The 18621-nt window shown below is 34.8% G+C and overlaps 1 protein-coding gene across 6 annotated transcripts in view; it reads right to left on the reverse strand.

The window, feature by feature from the left end:
* Positions 1–18336, reverse strand: part of ING3 (inhibitor of growth family member 3) — a 46463-nt gene extending 28127 nt beyond the window's left edge. The window contains exons 1-5 of one of the 6 annotated variants that reach the window (XR_007954187.1): positions 18126–18336; positions 17815–17886; positions 14216–14316; positions 11837–11902; positions 574–788 (exon numbers count right to left, since the gene is read on the reverse strand). Coding sequence is in view for 5 of the 6 variants with exons in the window: in XM_052000348.1 (XP_051856308.1) it covers positions 3858–3893; positions 11837–11902; positions 14216–14316; positions 17815–17886; positions 18126–18153 (303 nt within the window). In the remaining variant the exon portion in view is untranslated. Of the gene's footprint in view, positions 1–573; positions 789–3727; positions 3894–11836; positions 11903–14215; positions 14317–15409; positions 15507–17814; positions 17887–18125 lie in introns of those variants that run through there. The other 5 variants (XM_052000348.1, XM_052000345.1, XM_052000344.1 and 2 more) reach the window with 5 other exon arrangements.
* Positions 18337–18621: the final 285 nt, after the last annotated feature.

Below are 18621 nucleotides of genomic sequence, written 5' to 3' on the forward strand. Positions count from 1 at the left end.
CTTCTGACTCCAGAGACTATCTCCTGTACTATCCAGTTATCTATTTATATAGGAAATTTTCAGATAGAAGAGAAAGAATATCAGATGTGGAGTCTCTGCTACTACCTATGTGACCCTGGTAAATTCACTTCAACTTTCTAACTCTCAATTTCCTCATTTATAAAATTAGATAACATCCAAGATCTTCTTCTCTACTTAAGCAATATAAAAGATACATATTAAAACTATTCCTGAAAGTGAAGTTAAACTGAAAATGAATCAGTATTCACTTCATATTTGAAGTACTCTAAAATCACAGCTAATAGCTTTCAAAATTGGTTGTCCCTTGAAAAATGTCAACCATGGAAAATTGCCCTAAATCAGAATAGTAGGAGGCATATGGATAACCACCATATTTTCTTTGTATTTCTATCCTCTAGAATCAATTTAAAAACTCTGTATGCAAAGCCCTCTAAATAAATATGCTTTTCCATGACAAGAATAGAGTTACTTGAATATAAAAAACCCTTCTGGTATTAGTGAATTTGGAACTGAGAAGGGAACTTTCATGGATAATACTCATGGTATACTTACAAATAAGGAGAGGAAAAAGGAATGTTGCTTGGGAAACTCCTAGAATTTCACAATGAATGAATAAGTAGTTATAAAATATGCCCTTTAGAGGAGGGAATAAAATACAAGCTCTTCTCTTCAGAATTTCAAGTCCTTCACCACTTGGATCCATCTGGTTTCTCCAGGCTGAGTACACATTACTCTCCCTCAGGCACTCATGTTTTATCCAGAATGACCTATACACATACACATACACATTAGATCCCCTACATTAGATCTTTGTAGTTGCTGTCTGCCTTTCTCTTTTTCATGCCTGAATTCACCTCACACCCACTTATTAGAACCCCTATTTCCCTTGCAAATTATCCTGCTCAGGTAATATGTCACTTCCTACAATAAAGATTTTCCTAATTTCTCTGGTTCTTAATTTCCACCTCCATTCTTAAATATTAAATTTACATATATTCTGCTTGCATATAAAGCAGAATATTTGGTTGAAAGATAGAAAGAACTCACTTCTGGATTTCTATCCCCAGTGTATAGAACAGTCTGTGGCACATAGTAAGAGCTCAACAAATAGCTGCTGTTGATTGATTAATTATTAGCAGAATAAAGACTCAAACTCAGATATTCTGTATCCCAGATCATCATCAGACTCACTATGCCACAATGAAGCTGGGAAATTCAAGCAACTCTAAGTCAGATTTTGTTTTTTCAAAGGAAGAAATTTCTATGATGAACAATTACTCAAAAGCAATACTTCAATCTTTTTCAAGATTCACAAATATTATTCAATTAGGAAATGAAAATACAACATCTGAAAGAGAATTTATAGAAAGATATTAAATACCTACTAAAATGTAGGACAAAGAAGCAGTATATAAGTACTGCAGTATTATCAACCTCAAACAGAAAAAGTCACATATTGATTTAGAAGCCACAATTTAACATTATGTTGTATTGCATTTTTATTTATTTTGTTAGACATGTCCCAGTTATATTTTAATCTGTTTCTGGAGCACAGCCCAATAGACCCCAGATTTGACACCTCTAGGATAGGGAACACAAAACTGGTCAGGAGTCAGGATTCCTGGATTTAAGTCCCATCTCTGACACAGACAAGATGTGTACAGTCATGGACACATCATTTCTTGTTGATGTTCATCAATGCAAGGAACTGTCATTCTAAGGACATATACGTAAGTCCAGATCAAAAATAAAAAGAAAAGAAAAAGGGTAAATACAAAGAAATGGTCTTTATTTTCATGAAACTTATGTGGTAGGGGTATGTTTCATTATGTGTGAAACAAAGAATAAAATAATATATGGTGCTAGAAAAAAGTAATTAACTGAGATCTGATGGGACAGAGGTTACGAATAGGAACAACTGACCTAAGCTTTGAAGGATTCATAGGATTTCAACAGATGGAAAAGATAAAGGAAATCTTCCAGTCAGAAACTATATGATGATTATGACAATTATATGGCTCAATAATAACATAGCCTCAAGCCTCATTTAATTTTCATTCTCATTCCATGGAGTTAAAAAATCAGTATTTTAATAGTGAAATGAGGGATTATCCACATTTTTATCATTACACATATGCTAACATCCCAAAAGATTCTTACATGGTATCTATTAGCAACAATAGGACATTAGTTGAAACTGGCTGGACTAAAGTAAGAGTCCTTTATCCAGAGAAAAGGATAAGTAAAAAAAGAACCCTAGGTAATTACTCTATTTGGATTAGACAAATTTCTGTTATAACCAGAAAAAACTGTGATATAAAAACAAAAGCGTCAATTAAAAAAAAGGTCTTCTGCTAGTTGTTATTTTAGAACCTCTGGAAACAATCAGAAATAGTTTCCCATGAAAAGAATTTATGATCAAAGTAGTCACAACTAAAGAGGAGGTTCCTTTTACAAACACATCATGAAAACAGACTTTACACATTTGGATTATATTCAAAGTGGATGAAAATTATTCACCTTTAGGTTTTCTCTTCAAAATCTTGAAAATAATTGTAACTACATAAGGAGTAGCCAGGCATGGTGGCACACACATATGTAATCTTGCTATGGAGGAAGCTGATCATTTGAATTTGAGAAGTTTGAATTCTGCTGTGTGCTAAGCCAAAGAGCTAAATTCAAAATTAATACAATGAGAGATGTAGGTGAGAGGCACGAGACAGTGTAAGAAGCAGCACTTCTCAGGCGAGACACAGAGCAGGTCAAAGCCAATGAGCAATGGGATTAGGTCCAAGAATGTCTGCTGTGCTTCCGCTGAAGGCAAGATAGGGAGCTCTTCAAATACACATGTGAAGGATATCAGAAAAATGTCATACGCTATATTTACTTACTCTAAGGATCAAATGATGGGTGCTCAAAGTTACAAGTAATCTATGTAATGATAATGTATTATCCATCCTAGAATAACCAAAAATCTACAGAGAAGCAATGGTTCCCAATGTCATTGGGAATTTTAGAGATTGTTAAAGTTATTCAAGCATTGACTATAAATTCAAATTATATAAGATTATATAAATCAACTTTATTAGGTATTATAATATAATACATTCTCATGACAATGACATGTAGCAGAAGAGTACAGGTAAGCATTCAATACCTGTGAGTTTTAGGTTTCTAAAAAGGTAGAATTTTTCTTTTTTAATGGTTCCTATCCAGGTTACTCATATTTTCTGAGAACAAATATTGAATTTGTTGTTAAGATTTTTGGTACTGGTACTTCAAAATTTCTACCACCATTCTACTATCATATTCTATACTGATGAAGTGAGATTAGTGTTGTAGCAAGTAAGAAGCTACTATTGCTTTATTAAAATGGAAGAGAAATGCTTAAATTAAGACAAAAAGAAAGAACAGAAAAAGTAAAATAGTAAATGAGGAAAGAAAGCTTAAAAATTGAAATGAAGTTCTAATATTTAGGGAAAACATAATAGTAAATTTCAAAGTCTAATAATAAATGAATATACTACTAAAAATAGCTATGCTTATTAGAGAAGAAAAAATACTTTACAATCGAAGTACTACACATAAAATAAAAATATCAATAGACAGTAAATCAAATCCAAAAATGAAAGAAAAAGTGAGAAAAATAATGGCATAAATTTCCATTATCATTTGATTGGTAGCCATTGGCTGATATGTGGTCTCTGGGGACCTACATCCTACCTTCTAGAAGCATGAACTTGGGCTGGAGAACTTTATTCTGTATCACAGCTAATGGGGGGAGGAATAGTTTTCATGATCACAGAACCCTGGTATCCAGATATGTCCAAGATAGGTCAAATATCTCCATTATGGTTCCATGTTCCTAGGGTCTTTTCAAGGTAAAAGAATGTTAGAAGGGGCATTAAAGATAATTTAGTCTAACACTCTCATTTAAGAAATGAGGAAATTGTGGTTCTGAAAAATTAAATGACTTGCTCTAAGTGAGAGTTTATAAATAAATGGCAGAAGTAGGATTTGAACTCAGGTCTTCTAATTCCAGGACCACTTACACTATAATAATTGCTTCTTCTAGCCCAGACTTGAAGCCTAATTTACAATTACAGGGACATTTTCAGTTTGGAACTCCACAAAGATAAGACTCATCACAGTAGAAGGAATTTTATCATTAGTCCATCAAATACAATTAAATGTGATGTCTTTCCAAATTTAACAAACACTGAATTCTTTTCTGGCTAGTAAAGATGAACTTTTGTTACTCCAATTAGACTTCTTTAGTGATGCTCTTTTGTGATCTATGGGAGAACTTGCAAGAAGACAAATAATGCATTAAGTCTGTGGTTATAGAATGGAATGAAATTAGAAGTAACTTAGAACAAATTTGATAACTGGATAAAGGAAACCTCTACCAAGGTAAATGTTTATTTTTTCTGCAACTTACAATATCATAGTTACCTGGGCCATTGAGACATTAAATTACTTGCCAAGGGTGACAGCAAATCAAGTGACTTGAATCTCAATACTCTTTATTCCAAGTCCAAGTCTCTGTCCACTATTGCCTACTTACCAGTAACATAATTTGTTTTAGCTAGATTTATATACCACAAGTCATAGTATCCCATTTGGGCAAATTTTGTTAAAATGTTCATAAAACATTAAGTATAAATATACAACAATAAATCTAATTATTGTGGGTTTCAAGTGATGCATGAATATATATATTTTTGCATTTATATGATATCTTTCAACCAAAGAGTTCAAGGCATTTAAAAAACACTTAGTTAATGGAGAGCAATTCTCACAACCTCCACATGAGGAAAATAGAAAGCATTAAATAAAATAATAACAACTATTTCAACTCCCTCATTCATAGAGCATATGAGTATATTAAGCTCTTTGAACTCTAAGTTTTAAATAGAGACCTTTAATTTTTAAATCTTTTAATGTCATTTATAAAGTATGTTACTTAAATGCATAAATAACAGTAATATTCCAGGGAGTATAACTAATTTGATATAGTAAAACCACTTTTCTAAGGAAATTAGTTCTTTTCTTAAATTCTTCTGAAATTATCTGCATGTCAACTGAAACCCTTATTTTAAAGCAAGAAAATATTTAAACACTACCACTAAATTGTTGCAGTGTAGTATAATGGAAAGTATAGCTACTAGATTTTAATTTAAGAACCACACAAAGCAATGTCATATTTTACAAATCTCTTTCATTTTTTTTGGCCCAAAAAGTTATCACCTAGTTTGATTACTCACCTTATTCATAAAACTTGGTTTCAAATATCTTTTTTAGCTATATCCATAAATCAAATATAACTTTTAAAAGATTTGCTTCCCTGAAGATATTTTTAAAATGTGCTATAGACTAAAGACAATTCCAGTAAGTTCCAAAATATTATGAACAATGAGACAGATTCATTTGAATGTTTAAATTCTGGTATATTTGTAAAAAACTAACCATATTACCTTATAGTCACATTCCTACCAATATCAAACTTGTTATGCGGAAGAAAAGAAATTAAAGGGTACTTATTAAGCACTTACTACATACCAAGCACTGTGCCTTAGCACTTATGCTGTGAATACAAATATAAAGAGCAAGATAGTACCTATCCCTTCTGAAGAAGTTTGCATTTTAATACAGGAAGATAACATGCAGAGTTGCAGTGGTCAAGGAGGAATATTTGATCAAGGAAGACACTAGGAAAGTTAGTGAAGTTCTTTGGTAATTAGCTGACATGTTCTTTCCAGGAAAAGCACTGCTGACTTGATTATAATTTCCAGAAGGTATATGGAAGAAGGGGAGTAGGAGAATATACTGGGTTGGGAAGTGAAAGAACCATGGAATGTTGATAACCAGGAAGAATCATCATGGAGGGTTGGGACAGTTATAGTGAGAACTCACAAATCCTATTATATGCTATAAAATACACATAAATATATACAAATATATACATATACCCAGCAATTGGTGAGGGGAAAATCAAAATCAATGGCTATATAGACCCACAAACAGGCACTGATTTTGATTTTCCCTTTACCAATGACAAAACCATATTCTTCCATCTCTAATACTCAAAAATCTTGGGGGTGAGGGGAGGCTGGAGATGTCATTTAAATTCCTCTATTTGGCCTCTGACCTTATTCTTTGTCAAATGTTACTGATTCTCTCTTGGTAGCAACTCTTGAATCCATCCAGTTCTATATTTTGAACAATTACCATATTAAACCTGGCCTAATTAATGGTTAGATTACATGTCTGGCTTTAAGGCCTGATTTTTCAGGTTCCCTTGTCAGTCACTTTGACCTTGAGTTCTCAATACTAGAATTAATTTAAGAAATTTTAGGAGTTGCTTATCTCAAATAAAATCATCACACAAAAACCTCACAAAAATATTAAATCTGCAAATAGTATTACCCCAACTAGTGTCAAATCCAAATGTAAAGATGAAACAGCTTTCATTTTTCTGAGACTTAAGCTATCAATACTGTTTTAATTTAAGCATTTCATTTTTTCATTGAAAGTTAATTGTAATAACTTAACTCTGAACTTTCCCTTTCCACATACAACCTGTAAATTTCAAGATTAGATAAGACACAAATGCCTAGGCTTGTGAATTTCACTTATCAAAAGGAACTAATTCTCTTAAGTGAGGAAAATCCTTCACCAATGAAGATCAGTACCTACTCTGCAATTTAGTCTTCAAACTAAAGAATCTAGACTTAAAGACCTCAAAATGTTTTAATATTATAGATAACATAAGACCTACTATCACACACACACACATACAGCAAGCCAATTTATGATGTAACATTTATAATCATTATACTTTCTGTACCTTTTTCTTTCACTAAGGTCCTTTACTCCAACTTCAATGAGTTTACCTTGTTCAAATTCAAACATATGATTGTCTAAAAGATTTTTATGGAGACCACACACCGGGTAAGTACTCACATGGTGGTCAGAAAAAGTGATACAGGGATACTCTCAAGGTCTTTATTAGGAATTTTGGAACTGATTACATGACATGAGAGAGAGAAACTGGTACAGGACTGCTCAGCACCGTATGCCCTCATCAGAGAAAATGCTGTGCTCTGAATCAATCCTAAATGCTCATATGAACAATTTATGCCCAACCTGTGGTATCAAAGCATTCCAAGCTCATACTGGTCTGATCAGAACTTGATTCTAACACAGTGATGTCATTTTGGTCCTCTTCAAGAGTGAAGGATAACAATCATACTCCAATATACATAATGGTGTAGTAAAGCTTAGGTCTCAGAAGTTTTGTCAACTGACTATAACCCCTAGAAGGTTCTATCAAAAACTCAATGATAACCTGGATCCTAAAAGACTAATGTAGCTAAGTTCAGAAATACTTATCACCATCTGAATATCATTTTTAATGGCGACATCAACTCATGAAAATCATCTTCTAAGATGCAGAAGAGATATAATTTCTGTTAGCAAAGGAATAACTATACTGATGAAATCATGGATGTTATTCTTTTAAAAGTAAGTTCATATAGGCGGATATTTTTTGTTTAAACATTTCCATGCTTTCCATGCTTAAACATTCCATGTTTAAACATTATTTCCATAATCTACCAGGGACACACATGACTAACAGTTCTAATAATAAATTAAATATTGCTAAAATGCTTAAAAATAAGAACATAACAAATTCAATCATCCATTGAACATTTATTAAGTATTATGTGTTAGGTCTATGCTAAGAATTAAGCAAACAGAAAAAAAAAAAAGCAAAAAGGGCATCAAAGAACTGGCATGCTACTAAGAAGATAACAACTTGTTTGGTTGTTTCAGTCATATCTGACTCTTTGTGATCTTACTTGGGGTTTTCTTGGCAAAAACACTGGAGTGGTTTGCCATTTCCTTCTCCAGCTCATTTTACAGATAAAGAACTGAGGCAAACAGAGTAAAGTGACATTCCCAGAGTCACACAGCTAATAAGTGTTTGAGACTCAAGATTTGAACTCAAGAAGTCTTTCTGACTTCAGGTTCAGCACTCTATCCACTGCAGAATTTAGTTGCCCAGAACAATAATTATATATTAATAAAGACACATACAAATACACAAAGGGAAAAAAAAAACCAACTTAAGAGATGGGGATATTAAAAACTGGATAAATAGAGATCTTATATAAGAATTGGTACTCAAGCTCAACTTTGAAGATAGAGATGCTAAGAAGCAAAGGAGAAGAGGAAATACAAATGTGTGCTATAAAGCAAGTGTTTAATAAATGCTTATTGACTGATTGACATTCCAAGTATGGGGCACAGTGCATGCAAAGGCACTAAGATAGGAGAAAGAATGCCATATAAGGTAAATAGCAAATAGATTATATTGGCTGAAACATGGGTAGTGTAAAGGGGAGTGATAAATAATAAACCTAAAAAGATAAAGTAAATGCAGAGATTAAAATGTCAAACGGGAGACTGTGTTTTATGCAAGAGCCACCTGGGACTCACTGGAGCTTTCTGACTAGGCAAGCAATATGATCAAATCTGTGTTTCAGGAATACCAATTTGGCAGCTGCGCAAAAAATGGATTGGAAAGGAAAGAGACTAGAGACTGAGTAACCAATTAGGATACTAATGCTATTATTCCCAGTGAGAGATGATGGGGGACTAAAATTGGATATATAAATCAAGGAAAAGTACTGATTGTGAGACACAAGGAAGCAGAATTTAAAAGACTTAAGTTTAGAAACTGATTGCATATTGAGTGTGAGTTAAAGTGAAGTGCTGAGGATAACTCCTTGGCTGCAAACCATACTAGAAAAATGATGTTACCCAAGACATAAATAGCCAAGACTGTTTTGAAAGAAAGATAATTCTGTTTTGGATATGTTAAGTTTAAAATCCCTTAACCAACATTCAGATGAAAACATCTAATAGTCAATTGATGATACGGGGCAAGAGATCATGGTTGGAGGTAGAGATCTTTGAGTTTTCTGAATTGAGCTGATAAACTGCACCTAAAGAATCTGAGGAGCTCCATGAAAGTGTGTAGAAAGAGAAAAGAAGGGCAAAGCTCTGGGTGATATCCAAGGTTGGGGATAGGGAATGAAAACTTAGCCAAGAGAATTTCAGAGGCAGCAAAAAAAAAAAAAAAAAAAGTAGGAGAACTAAAAGAAAGCAGTGTCATAAAACCCTAGAAAGAAGAGAGAATCAGGAAGACAAGATAATCAATGTACAATAGGAAGGTCATGCAGGAAGAAGATGGAGAGAAGGCAGCTGGATTAGCAATTAAGAAATTACTGGCTACTCTGCAGAAAGGAGTATAAGTTCAAACTGACATAAGGTGAAAAGCCAGATGGCAGGATTGAGATGTAAGGAGTAGAAGGCTTTTTTTTCCTGGGCATTTAGCTAAGAATGGGATATGTAAGTTGCAGGCTTTTTTTTTTTTTTTAAAGGTTGAGGGAGACCAGATGTTTACAGGAAATAGGGATGGCTTAAAGAAATAGGGAAAGATCAAAAGTTGAAAGACAGAAGAAATGACTAAGAGCAAGTGGTTGGAGCATCACAGGTTCCCTGCTAGCATAAACTGAGAGATCATCTAGACTAAAGCGTCTCACAGGCTAGGAAATAGAGGCTCAGGGAAGTGAGGAGAACTGTCCAAGATCATACTGGTGGTAAGCATCAGAGCGAGCATGTGCAGTTAAGCTCTCTCACAACCTACTCTGGAGACAGGACCAAAATTACAAGTAATGGCTTTATCTTAGTAAGAAGGACCATCTCTTCATCAGAAAATAAGGGAAAAGAGGGATCTCTTGGCAGATTTGTCATTATTAAAGGCAATTCAAAATAACAGGAATTAGAATAAAGAAAATATCCAGTGTTGGGTATGGACCACAGATGAGTAGGGTACAAGAGGGAAAAAATTCAAGAACTATCTGAAGAAAAGGTCCAAAACCATGCAGCATGGCACAATGGGAAAAAAAATTCAGGCTCTGGATGAATAACAGCCACTGTCTCTAATACTTACTACCTCTGTTACTTTTGGCAAGTTACAGCCTCCTGAGGCCTCAGTTTCCTCAAATGTAAAAATCACGTAGTCAAACTAGAAAGCCTCTGAGATTCCTATAAATCTTACAGAGGCAAGTATATTAATGAATAAATAGGAACTTCAAAAGCTACAAAAAGAGAGTAGAACAGGATGAGGCACAACAGAAATAGGGGTGAGATGGAGAGGGATAAGAGAATGAAAAGTAGGATTAAGTAGATTTGCTAGCCACAGAATGGGATTATAATACCCTATGACTACAGTTCCCACCCTTAAGAACCATACAAATTATAAAGGGCAACACAATGGAAATAGGGAAACTAAGCCTGTGTCAACAGCCATTCATAAAGATTCTTAAACTAAGAAGAATGGTTATGGTCCTGGCTTTGGGTCCTAAAGAGCAGGGCAAGACCTGGTGTAGAGGTTTTAGTAAGAGAAATGAAATACCTAGTTATCTGAGGTTTAGGTCGTGAGGTAAGGGACAGGTCCTGTGATAGAACCTAGTGGTAAAAGGCTTGGCATGTGATGCTTGGGCTGTATTCAGTCAAGGAATAGGTAATAATGTAAAATTCTAGTGTTGATGCTATGATTAAGGGTAAAATAGCAGTAGGATAGGATGAAAAGCCAGAGAAACTGCTTATGGTATAGGAAGACACTGACCCAGTTCCCCAGATAATGGCTACTCTTCTGCAAGATGTTTGCTTTCTGGAATTCTTGAAATGGTATTTCAAATAGGGCATTAGTCATTAAATATAAGTCAAAAAGCAAAATATAATTTTATTTTCTGTGACTTATTTTGTGACACAGGCAGCAATAATTTATTTCTATTTTTTTTCTCTTCAATTTTTAAAAGTTACCATATCAAGTATTCATGTGAAACACTCTCTAATACGTTAGAAAAAAATGATGTCAAGAAAGCATTTCATGTTAAACACATTAGAAAAGACAAACCCACTTAACTTCAGAAGATTACAGTCATTCAAAAAAAATTAGAAATCAATTCTTGCTAAAACAAAAGTTTGTAGTCATAATAAATGTACAGTTTGAATCAATTTTTCCAGTAATTCATACTCAGGGGAAAAATTTCAGCTATTACCCTATCATTAACTCATACCACTATTCTTCACAACTCCATATTAATAAAAGATATTTTTAAAAAAAGGAAATACTGGCAGGTCTTCACTTATGAACACTTAAATCTCAAAAAATTTGAACCATAATCAAAAATGAGAGAAAATAACAAAAAGCAGCTTATTGCCATTGCCCCAAAAACAGCTGCTCAATTCAGAACAGCAGGTAAATCTAATCTAAAGATACCTTATTAAAAAAGATGTACAGATTTAGAGAACTAAGGAGCTGATGCTCAGGGATCCTCAAACTTTTAAAATAGGGGGCCAGTTCATTGTCCCCCAGACTGTTGGAGGGCCACACTATAATAAAAACAAAAACTTTGTTTTGTGGGCCTTTAAATAAAGAAACTTCATAGCCCTGGGTGAGGGGGATAATCGTCCTCAGCTGCAGCATCTGGCCCGCAGCCGTAGTTTGAGGATCCCGGTTCAAGATTATGCACTCATTCCTTAAAGGGGCCCCTTCTTCCAGATGCCGCCAACAAAATAAACTATGTTCCCAAGATCCAGAACTAAAAACCAAAATGTATTTCCCCATAAAAAAGTTACAAATGATTGTCAAGCTGAAATACTATTAAACATTCAAGTATAAATCCAATCCATTAGTAAGTTTTAATTGGATTCTATATCCTTTAATTTTACTTACCAAGTCATATATCTGGTTTGCCAACTGTACCTTCTCATCTGCATCTTCCAAGGCTTTATAATAATCCTGTGTGAAAATATGTTAATGTCAATAACAAACTTTAAGAATTAAAATGTGTATTTCAGAGACAAAACTAGCTTCATGTAAATAGTGCAGTAATGGCAAGAACATTAGATTTGGAAGATAATGTGGTATAGCAGAAAGAGTACTAGTTGTGGATTTGGTAAGACTTGAAATCAAATAATGCTCTTGAAGTTTCTAAATGTGTGACTTAATCTCAGTTTCAATTTCCTTCATATATTATGGACCTCAAATGAGATAACATTTCAGTGTTTGACAATACTTAAAGTATTACTTAAATGTCAGATATTAACATTATTTTTTGGAGTTAGAGGACTTGGGTTTGAATCTTGGTTGTTAAAACTCTAGATGTCAGTTTCCTCAACTATAAAATAAATAGGCTAGAGGATTTTTAAAATCCCTTTCTAGATCTAAATCTAAGATCTAATGGTTCATTGATATGTAAATCAGCTCCATCCTAATTATTATGCAAACAATTAGAAGAAAATTTCAGTATTCATTAAAAACTAAAATTGCTTGACCTCGCAATACTCTAGATAATTAAGACTAAAAGTTCCTATAAAAGTAAAATCCACATTACAGGTCCTATCTTTATCCCTTAAAAAAAAGTTTCCTAAGGAGAAATCCCTATTACCTACAGTAGGGATTTTTCAGCTCTTCAAAGGTTTATCTTATCAGCCATAAACATGGAACTGAAGAGTTCCATTCAGAGGAAGTTCACCTGGAGTAGTCAAATTCTTGGTGGAAGCCTACAAAGTGAACTTTTCTGAATGACAGATAGGGCAATATTCTCCTAGATGATGCTGTGTCATTCAAAAACACCTGAGGTAATCAAACTGGATCAAGCAGGATTATCAGAATTCCCATACTTTTTGAGATTCTACTAGCCAAAGTGGTTAATATAATGAGAACTAATAACCATATGATAAGCCATAAAGGATTCTAAACCAGGCACAAGACTATCAAAAAGTACTCACTCAAATTTATTATAGCTTCTAAAATATAAATCAGAGTTAGAGATCTTATCAATTCTACTAGGATTTTACTTAACTTCTAAATTCTAAGATTCCATTTTTGAAAAAAAAAATTTTAGAGATGGGAGAAGGGATTGAAAGAGGAAGAACAGGTCTTCAAAATTTTGGGAAAGGTTCTGAAAAAAAAATAGGTATAAAGTTACAATTTCAAATTGAACCTCAAATTGAGGTTCAAATAAGGATAAAATAGGACTATTTCATAAGAAAATATCATACTAAAAAGCTAATATAAGAACACATTTAAATATTCAGCTTTTAAGAAACATTACAAAAATGCCATTTCCACAAAATAAGTTCATCTTCAATTTCTAAATCTCCTTAACTATCCTATATCCACTGTAAAATTATAAGGTCACAAATCAATTCAAACAGATTAATGCTGAGAACAAATTAAACTCAAGAAAACATGGTCAATTTTTATATCCCGCCACCTTAATTCCCCTGATACCTTGCCACACTTAGATGTGTCAGACCTTACCAGAAGGTGATGGGTCTAATTATCTTTGGAATAGAGATCTTCAGGGCTTCAAGTATCCCTACAGTCTAAGTCAGTTCTGTTCTGGCCCTAAATCTGGTAGGCTGTCAGGAATATGATTGGGTCCCAGTTCCAACCATTCTTCCTTAGGGATCTATGGAATACAACCAAACTTAGGTCAAGAAGAAACCTGTCTGAAAAGGTTTGTTCAACACAGGGACAGACAGCAACGTGGACTAGAATTCTAGGTGGTCCACAACTAGTTAGGGTTCAAGAAATCCTTTAGTGTAGGATCCAGCACATGTCAAATTATAAGCCTGGCAATCTATGTGACATGCCAGAAGTCTTGGGGATTATTCATCTAGGTTATATCATAACAAAATTGAAGGATCTTATTTTATATCCTCTGAAGGTAAAGGCAATTGATTACATGTCACACAATAAACATTTCATCAATGACCTGCATTGAAATGGCACAGACTGAACTGAGAGAAGCACACTTTAAACATATTAATTTATGAAGAGGAATCAATTCATTTTTTATAATTCTGCAACTTTTAACTTAAAGACAATTTCCAATGAAACAAAAATTACATTATGAAGAAAACATTTCAATGACTATAATTCCTTTTGTTGAAGTTACATTCTAGAAAGTCTAAATCTTTCCAGCATCACGTGTATGCCCAACAATTACTTCCCTTAATTATGAAAAATTAAAATGACAATCTTCCTCAGTCTTCCTTAAGGTGTTCCAAGTTTTATGGTAATCATTTCCAATGCTGAACATACTTTTTTGATGGATGTCATTTGTTCTTCTCTCCATTCAGGTTTATTTTTCTTTGCATTCATAAAGAATTCACTGACTCTCTGTTCTAGTTGATCCATTGCATCTACAAAATACAAAAAGAAGCCTTCATCATTATGTCTCCAATCTCATGCCCTAAATACATTAATTTTTCCTTATAAAAATAAATGTGCATCATATTTCATAACTTGCCTTTCTTTCTTACAAGATTCTTTCCCAAAAAATACTTCCATTTGTCCCCTTTCACTGGCCAGTGTCTTATCTTAAAGTAAAAATGATAGGATGTCTTAATTTCTTGAATAGAAGGAAAAACTACAAGTTCCCCAAATGAAATAATTTAAAATAATTTTTCTTAACTAAAAAACTTCTTCTACATTCAATGAAATTGATTTAAGCATCGAAATCTGTAAACTATATTACCATTTCAAACTTTTGAATAGAAACTTTTTAGAGGTAAAAATTAAATTAAACAGGTACAGAAACTGCCAAGCTGGAATGAACTCATATGTGACTGGAAGTATATCATGATAATTTATTTATCAGAATAGACATTCCAATTTGTAATGTATCTTTATAAACTCACAGATTTTAGATGATCTGGCTCAATTCATTCATTTTACAGATCAAGATTTAAAGAGAACAGCACGGCAAAGACAGCTGCCTCTGACATGTGTTAGCTATGTGAAAATGGACATATTATTTATTTTCAGTTTTCTAAGCAACTCTAAAACATGAGTTGGAGATTTCCAAACATACAGGAAGTATTTTAAAAAATAAATTCTATTGATATCTTTTGTTTTTATATAACCTACATTTCCATTGTTTTCTTCCTCTTTCCCCTCTGCTAGAGAACAATTCTTCATAACAAAGAAAATGAGAGAAAAAACGTTAAACAAAACTAGCCATCAAAAAAAAAAAAGTCTGACAATATATCTATATACATAGCTCCCTTCTGCAAAAAAAAAAAAGCATTGGGGGAGAGGGAAGGAAGAATATTCTCTTTTCTCCTCTTTGAGATCAAGTTTGTTCATACAATTTCACAGCATTCAGTTTTCACTGCTTTGTTTTTGTCCTTTCCATTTATACTGATGCAATCACTGTTTAGATTCTTTCCCTGGTTCAGCTTATTAAACTTCATCTAAGTTCATCTAAGTTTTCCCATGCTTCCCTGTATTTACCATATTCATAGTTTCTTGTAGAGAATTCCATTCATTACATTCATGAAGCACAAATTCCTCAATTGATGAACGTCTATTTTGCTTCCGTTCTTTGCAACTACAAGAAGAAATCCTATATTTTGGTGTATATTCCTTGAGGTATATACCTAGCAGCAGAATTTCTAGGTCAAAGGGAAAGGACATTTTAGTCACTTTCTTTACCTCATACTAAACTGCCTTCCAGCATTCCTGGACCAATTCATACCTCCACCAATACCTGTATTGGTAGGTCCCATCTTTCTGTAACCCCATACAACATATACTATTTTCATCTTTGGTCACCTTTTTCAATTTGTTGGTTGTTAGGCAAAAATGTTATGATTGTTCTGATTTACAATTCTCTTATTATTATTGATTTGGAGCATCTTTTATATGGTTGTTAGTATATTACAGTATTTCTTTTGACAGACCAGGTTTCTACAGAGAGCTTAACACACCAATGAAATCACCATTTAGGGTCTTTCCTTACCCCACTCCCCAAAATAAAAAGAAATTCCTCCATTTATAGTCTTTCTTATTTATTGTATAATGTATCTTCTGACAAATGATGTCTATAGGTCTCAGTTTCCTAATCTGTAATAAAACAAAGGCTTGGACTTAGTTTCTAAGAATTCTAGAATTACACCTCTATGAGTTGAATATTGGTAATCTCTAGCATTGAAACAATCACGTTCTAAAACTTACTTTGAAAAACAATTGTTTGGAATTCAAAACATATTTTCACATATTAACAATGTTACAAATAACAGTTAAGTCCTCAGGCCAGCCCACAAAATTATTTAACTTTGTAATGTAAGATATACATTTGTTACAAGATGACACAGTACAAAGTGATACTGTTACAAAAATAATTTTATCAGCTTTGCTGAGTGTTAGCATGGGAAACTCATTTATAATACTGTTCCTACTAGATAATATATTTCATAGTCAACACAAGGAAGGACAGAAGTCCTAACAAATCTCTCTCCTCATTTTCTTTCTATCACTAATGCTAAGAAGCTAGAGCTCAGGACCCATAGAAGCCATACATAGATGCTAGCACACGTGTGGATCAGAACAAGCAAATAAATCTATAGCCTACCTACACAAGGAAACATAGTAGCTCAAGGCCTATTTCATTTTAGGGATTTTTCCTCATGTAGTCCAGCAAGTTACATGAATTGTCCATTAAGTTAGACTACTTCTGAAAAGATGATACACGACAAGGTGTTAATTATATATCTTTACACCTGCATAATGCTTTAATTACCAGACATTTTCATTATCTTGTCACAGCAACCCCATAAAATAAAACAATCATTATCCCAGTTTACAGAAGAAATGCTGAGGTACATATGAGAAAACTCAGGCTCAGAGAAGTTAAAGAATATGCCCCATTTCACTTAAATTTTACATGACAGAGCCAAGCCTTGAATTATCTTCCAATTCTGATGTAATGCTATTCCTCCATACTAACAACACAGCATTTTATGCTTTTTTAAATTCTTCTTCCTACTTTTTGTTTAATTCTCACAACTATGAGGTTAGCTGATAATAAAGCTACTATATCCATTTTACATATTTAAAGACTGAGGCTCAGGGAGATCTTCCCTGGAAAAAGTTGGATATGAACTTGGGAGTCCTTTCTTGTTTTGGAGCTTAAATTTGACATACTGCCTCATCTTCCATAAGAATTACTTCATGTTCTTTAGTTTTAAAATCACTCAATCTTATGAAAAGAACCACCACATGAGTAGGGAATTAGGTTACTGGTCCCTCACTTTGAACAGGTTTTGTTGGGTAAATTCTCATATTTGCACTTCAAAATTACGTAGGTAGGCTCCTTTCACAAGGAAACTTCAATTCTAGAATTTATTTACTCACTCCTCACTCAAGGCTACTAAACGTTCCTTAAATCCCATATCCATTACTAGGAAATAGCTTTTTCCTCTCATCCACAAAAGCCTAGGTTGGTGCTAGGATACATCTTTCTATATGAAAATAAAAGTGAAGTTAATTTAAATATGACTGACAGCATCTATAATCTATCCCCCCTCCAAAAAAATCTCCCTAGTTTCACATTTGTTGTGCTATGAATTCCTTTAAAAAATTAACTTAGATGGTCTCTTAAAAAACACGCAGTATTCCGCACAATTCTAAGCGGCCCGAACCGTTGCACGAAGTGTAAGAAGGATGCACTCCTTCCCCAAACACCTCCTCCTGTCAAAGAAACAAGTTCATTCAGAGAATCCCATTCATTAACCGCCCATCCCAAACCCCACTAGCCAAAGGCGCTGCTAAGATGGGACCATTTACGCAGCAGGGGGCGCTGGCGGGAGGGAAACAGGTGCTCGGAGTTGAAGCAAGCGCAGGGAAAAGTCACTCACTCTGCACCTGCAGGTCCATCTCGCGCATCTCCGTAAAGCGATCTCGGAGGTCCATAGGCAGCTGCTCAATCACTGTCGGAGAGACAGAACCCGTCAGAGGGGGCGGGGCCAGGGGCCAAATTACGCACGGACGTCCATGCGTCTGTGCGTGCGAGGAGGAGGGGGCCGAGGGGGGGAGGCGGCAGCCCACAGCGAGGCTGCCAGTTACCGTGAGAAAGAAACATCCCCCCCGCCTCCCCCCATTCCTGCCCGCCCGTTTGCTCGCCCGCCCGATGCTCCCGCGGGCAGCTCCCGCCCCACCTCACACTCACTCTCCAGATAGTCCTCTAGGTACAACATCTCGGCCCTTAGAGCTGGGGAAATGGGGGGAGGGTCCGGGGGTTTGTTTGTGTCACTCGCTGTCGCCGGAGTTTTGTCCCTTTCAATATGGCGCCTCCGCTAGCAGCAGCCGCTCGGCTCGGGCAAAAAAAACACTTTGGCGCCTGACGGCACTCGCCTCACCGCCGCCCGGCACGTTTATTGGTCGGCCGCCGCGGTGACGTAGACTGTCCGGTGCCTTTTCCCGCAGCCTTATGGGAAATGTAGTTTCGTTCTTGCAGAAGTTGAGAAAGAACCGGCCATAATGACTTCACAGCGAAACTGCGTCTCCCAGGAGCAACTGCAAACGGTCTTGCACAAAATCTGAAATGAGGAACCGCGGTCTATTTGTTGACTTTATGCAGGGGGTGCTGGGAGTTGTAGGCAAGTGCATGACATAACTCGAAATTACAACTTTTCTCCCGCTCCGCACTATGAGTTCGTGTCCCA

The sequence above is a fragment of the Antechinus flavipes genome, chromosome 5 (assembly GCF_016432865.1).
Source record: "Antechinus flavipes isolate AdamAnt ecotype Samford, QLD, Australia chromosome 5, AdamAnt_v2, whole genome shotgun sequence".
NCBI classification, from domain to species: domain Eukaryota; kingdom Metazoa; phylum Chordata; class Mammalia; order Dasyuromorphia; family Dasyuridae; genus Antechinus; species Antechinus flavipes.